We start from the raw sequence: 4,707 nt of genomic DNA on the forward strand, positions 1-4,707 counted from the left end.
AATAGTTATTACAAACTGATTCATAAACAAAAGTTTCACAAACTTACAAACAATATAAAATTTCTAGTCAGGAACTTCCTTGATACCTTATCGAAGGTTTACGATAAGCGAGTTGATGTAAGTACGATTCGCCGGAAAGCTAGCTAGCTTTGTCTCCTTGGCTACACACGCTGTTTTCCACCTTTGAAGTTAGATAATGTTTTCGTAAAAATACTAATGTCTGATGAGAATCCACTGAAGTTAAACAATTTATAACGTTTGAAATTTATAAATATTCCTGGTCAAATATCTTAAGTTTCCGGTTGATAAGTGTTCTAAAAATCACAGTTATAGCTTTCGAAATTTTATAGCACACTGATTATAGCGAATTAATAGCAGACACTCTCCTGGCGCGTCGCGTTAGTTATATTTATAGGCGTGGGAACATTTTCTAGAACAATTCAGTCTTACGTAACAATACTGGTTAAAGCATTTACGTATATAGATATACTTTTGATTCTTACTCTTCTACAACTTTGTAGAATAGGTGGGAGTTTCGCAATACATATCTAACAGTATAAGCTATGTATGTTTCTAAATATAAAGTTACTCTAAACAACGTTCATATTAAAATAAATACATTACAACAAATTCTATACACAGACTAGAAGCAATGAAGCTAGTTAACAACAGCCACTATCAATTCTTGGGCTACTCTAATAGAATGACTTAAGTGACCGTCATTCTTGTAACGCAACCACGATCTCAAAATGCGGTGAATGATTTTGTGCTTAATTACAAATAAACAAACATGTAACAGTAAACTCATTGCTTGATGCAGTTTAAATACAAATAATTTAGTATTTGGTAAAGTCAAATAATAATTAACGTCTACATGACATACTGTTTTCAATCTTACAGGTACACTATGGCATCTGTCTTGCAGCCAACTACATTAAACTAAACGACATGGAAAAGATTCGTGATTTAACACATCTGAACTATAATGAAGAAGGAAACTAATAGAAAACCATCGGAACGTTTTCTTTCGTTGAAGCAAGAAACTCCGGCCATAAAAAACAAATAACTAAAGCTCCCCAACTCCCTATGTTTCTTGAATAAATTACGTCTCATGGTTGAGAATAGATGAGAAACAAACAAATTAATGGAAATGAATTAATTTTTTCTTAGTGTTAAAAATTTTGAGGAATTCGATTTTTGGTTGTTCTTGAAATAAATGTATTTGATCTTCCCATGACCTGTCTTGTATGTGACGTAATCGACATTTTTCTGAAAGGTTGTTATTGTGTGCACACATGCAATAAAGACTATAAGTAATTTGTTTTTATCTCCGCCCCTCTTTCTGTCCATATATACATATTTGTAAGATAATCCATAATATAATTTTGGTGTCTCGACTGTAAGAGTCTCAGGAACACTTTCTCAGAATCCTCTTTAGAATAAACAAACCACGCAGATTTCACCCACATGCTAACAGCACCAATTTATATTTACCATTGGATATTAGTTTTATAGATATACGATAGTTTTGAAAACTTGCTAAAAGAAATTACATACATGTTATATTATTTTACAATAAATAAACGAAGAGTAAGGAGAGAAATATTTTACATTTTAATTAAATTAACACGTGCTTCTTATTGTTAAGCAAGCTAATGTTAATTACTAGTTTCGGTGAATGAGTTGTTTTGCAAATGAAATTGTGATTCTTCACTGTAAAAATCAATGCTATAAACGTTTTGAAGAAATGGTTTTGTTGAAACGCCAAAAAAAAGCTTCTTTAAATAACCTTTAGATATGGTAATTTCAGAGTGACCGCCTACTGATATAACACATAAAGACTGTAGATATATTTTTATAAACAACTAAACACACTAATAAACTGTGTAGAAAATATCTTAATTTGCTTTGGAACCACTTGAATCGATTTTACTATTTAGAGTACTATTTAATAAAGAAAATTTGTGATTTGATTCTTCGTCTACAACCCGAATTTAACGTCAAAAATTATTTTGAACAATTAATAGGTCTATTTTTGTGCGCCAGCAATAGCAATCGTGGGACGCGCGTATACCCGATTCAATTTTACTACTCATCAGGATCTCTACTAACCTACCCTAAAATCTAATTATATGCCTAAAATAGCATATCTTCCTTTTTATATATACATACTAGTATCCTCTTTGGTACAAGAAATGAATTATTGGGACTTCAAGCGGAAGAATTCTGTGAAGTAATTAGAGCGATAAGATTAGTCTTTTTTTTTCTGTACGCTTGTCTGTAAAAGTCACTTACTTACACAAAAATTCATTGAAATAATGAAATTTTGATTCACTCCTTAAACGCCTATATAGCGATTTAGGCAACTTTCTGAAAATTATTTAATATTAATGTTATAATTTGTAGTAATTAGGGTTAAATGACACAAGAATAAATAGATGTAGTTAGATTGGAGTTTAATGGTGTAAATTTTACTACAGCGCTAAAATAGGCTTAATACGTGTAACGGTACTTTAGGCTTAGTCATATTTCAACTTACTGGTAAATCGTAAAACAGGTTAAATAAATTGTTTTATTAAATAATTACAATCTAAAACTAGTTTATTGTTTCTTTTTTGTTTTGACGATTAATTCGTTTACTTGAACTTAGATCCATTATTTTATATTCAGACTATAGTTAGGTAGGTTATAAATCAGGCTAAATACATTTTATTATTAATATTACCGTTTATGTATACATCAAAGACTAGTTTAAGTAGTTATTGTCACTTCTAATAAAGTTCTGTTTCTAAGTTCTATATAGTTAAAGATATTCATTATTACTTTAGTGTGAAAACAAACTAGTGATAAAAACTAATATAAGTGGTTCGTAAACGTTAGGCTTAACAGTGTTGACAATAAGCTACTGGTATTTGGTATTGAGTATTTATTTTCAAGCTATAAGTATAAATACAATGGTTAAGACTAGTATAGGAATTAAGCGTTCACAGTTTCTTAGATGTAATGGGTGCAATGGGTGGGTTTTAATCGGGAACTCGGGACTGGCATGTACTTTTAACTTTTAAGGAAGCTAGTAATGAAGACGTGCAATTTTTATGCGGAGTGTATAGGTTGGAGGCTATCATAATTATAGTAGAGGCGATAGATAAAGAGAAGTGTAGACTGTGGGAAATGGTAGCAGGATTTCAAAAGGAGCTTAAGCTTTTACATGCAAGGAATACATCAGCTAACAATGACTTTCAGGAAGTTAGAAAGAGTGCTATTAGAGCTAAAAGTAGTGAGTTTAATTGTAATGAACCTATTCTATTGAGCAACAAATTTCAGCCCTTGGCTCAGTAGACGAAGAGTTATTGGAGGGAAGCAAAACAAAAGGGTCAGAGAAGGATGTGGATAATAAGGTTGTAGTTATACTTATAGGTGATTCCTTGACAAGGCATGTGGATAGGATAGTCATGTGGTAAATAGGGAGAAAACAATCAGATTATGCTCCCCAGGGGCACAGGTGGAGGATATAACTGACAGAGCAGGAGATAAGATAAAGGGGCTAGCAGAGATGTAGTTTTTGTGGTGCATATATGGGCTAATGATGTAGGAAAAGATAGGCTAGAGGAGCTAATTAATAAGTACAAGGGGTTGATAAAGACATTTAAAGAAAAAGGACATAATTTAATTTTATCAGGGATACTACCCAGAATTAACTGTGGGGATAAATTTATAAGTTGGTCACTAGGGTTAAATGCTAGGCTTAAGTTAGTAAGTAAAGATGAGCAGATTGGCTGGTTGGACTTGTGGGATCAGTTCAGTGGAGGAAGGGAAATTATGGAATAGTTGGTTTACATTTAAATAAGATGGGGCCGGCTTGTTTTCTACGGCTATTAACTCAGGTGTAAGGGAAGTTTTAAATTAAGACTAGATAGTGGTGAGGGCCAGGATAATCTAAATACAAAAATAATACGAGGCAGAGAAAAGTTTAGCATTGGAAATAAGTATAGAATTAGTTATAAGGATAAGCTTAATTGTTACTATTGTAATGCTGGAAGTATAAGAAATAAAATAGATGATTCAGAGCAATGAGAGGAATGAATGATTTTGATATAATAGGAATATCTAAAACATGGTTAAATGTAGATGATTTTGATGACAGAAATTTCTATAAAATACAAGGACACAGGCTACTTAATAGGGATAGAGTATTAAAGAAGGGGAAAGAGTGGCTTTATATGTAAAATGTGTGTTACATTCTGTTGATGTTGAGGATATCAAAGGTAATACCCAGGAGATTGAATCCATTTGGTGTATACTAGTGGATATAAAGGGAAAAGGCTTTTGGTTGGAACTTGTTACAAATTGTCAAATGATACTGATGAAATTAGTAAGGAATTGTTCAATCATATTAAAATTTAGACTGCTAATGAAGTCACAATTATGGGTGATCTTAATTTCAAGCATATAGATTGGGACATGCTAGAGTCAAACCATGAGGTAGAAACGTTTTTGGAAATTGTTCAGGATAGCTTTCTTCACCAATTGGTCAAGGAACCTACTAGAAACAATGCTATTTTAGATTTATTAACTTCAACTATAGAAATGATCGAGAGAGTGGAAATTGGGAAACATCTGGGTATAAGTGATCATTGCTGTGCTAGGTTCAATGTTTTGCTGTATATAGAGATAAGAAATAATGATATTTCGGTTACAAATTTCAAA

At 32.0% G+C, this 4,707-nt stretch overlaps 1 protein-coding gene across 2 annotated transcripts in view; it reads left to right on the plus strand.

Annotated features, from left to right (window-relative positions):
• LOC111083451 (proteolipid protein DM beta-like) overlaps positions 1-1,312 on the plus strand; it is a 27,378-nt gene extending 26,066 nt beyond the window's left edge. Inside the window, exon 8 of one of the 2 annotated variants that reach the window (XM_022379980.1) lies at positions 901-1,312. In XM_022379980.1, the coding sequence (XP_022235688.1) occupies positions 901-1,002 (102 nt within the window). In that variant the 3' untranslated portion in view covers positions 1,003-1,312. The remainder of the gene's footprint in view (positions 1-900) is intronic. The other variant, XM_022379984.1, reaches the window with a different exon arrangement.
• The last annotated feature ends 3,395 nt before the right edge of the window (positions 1,313-4,707 follow it).

The sequence above is a fragment of the Limulus polyphemus genome, unplaced genomic scaffold (genome assembly GCF_000517525.1).
Source record: "Limulus polyphemus unplaced genomic scaffold, Limulus_polyphemus-2.1.2 Scaffold141, whole genome shotgun sequence".
In the NCBI taxonomy this organism is placed as follows: Eukaryota; Metazoa; Arthropoda; class Merostomata; order Xiphosura; family Limulidae; genus Limulus; species Limulus polyphemus.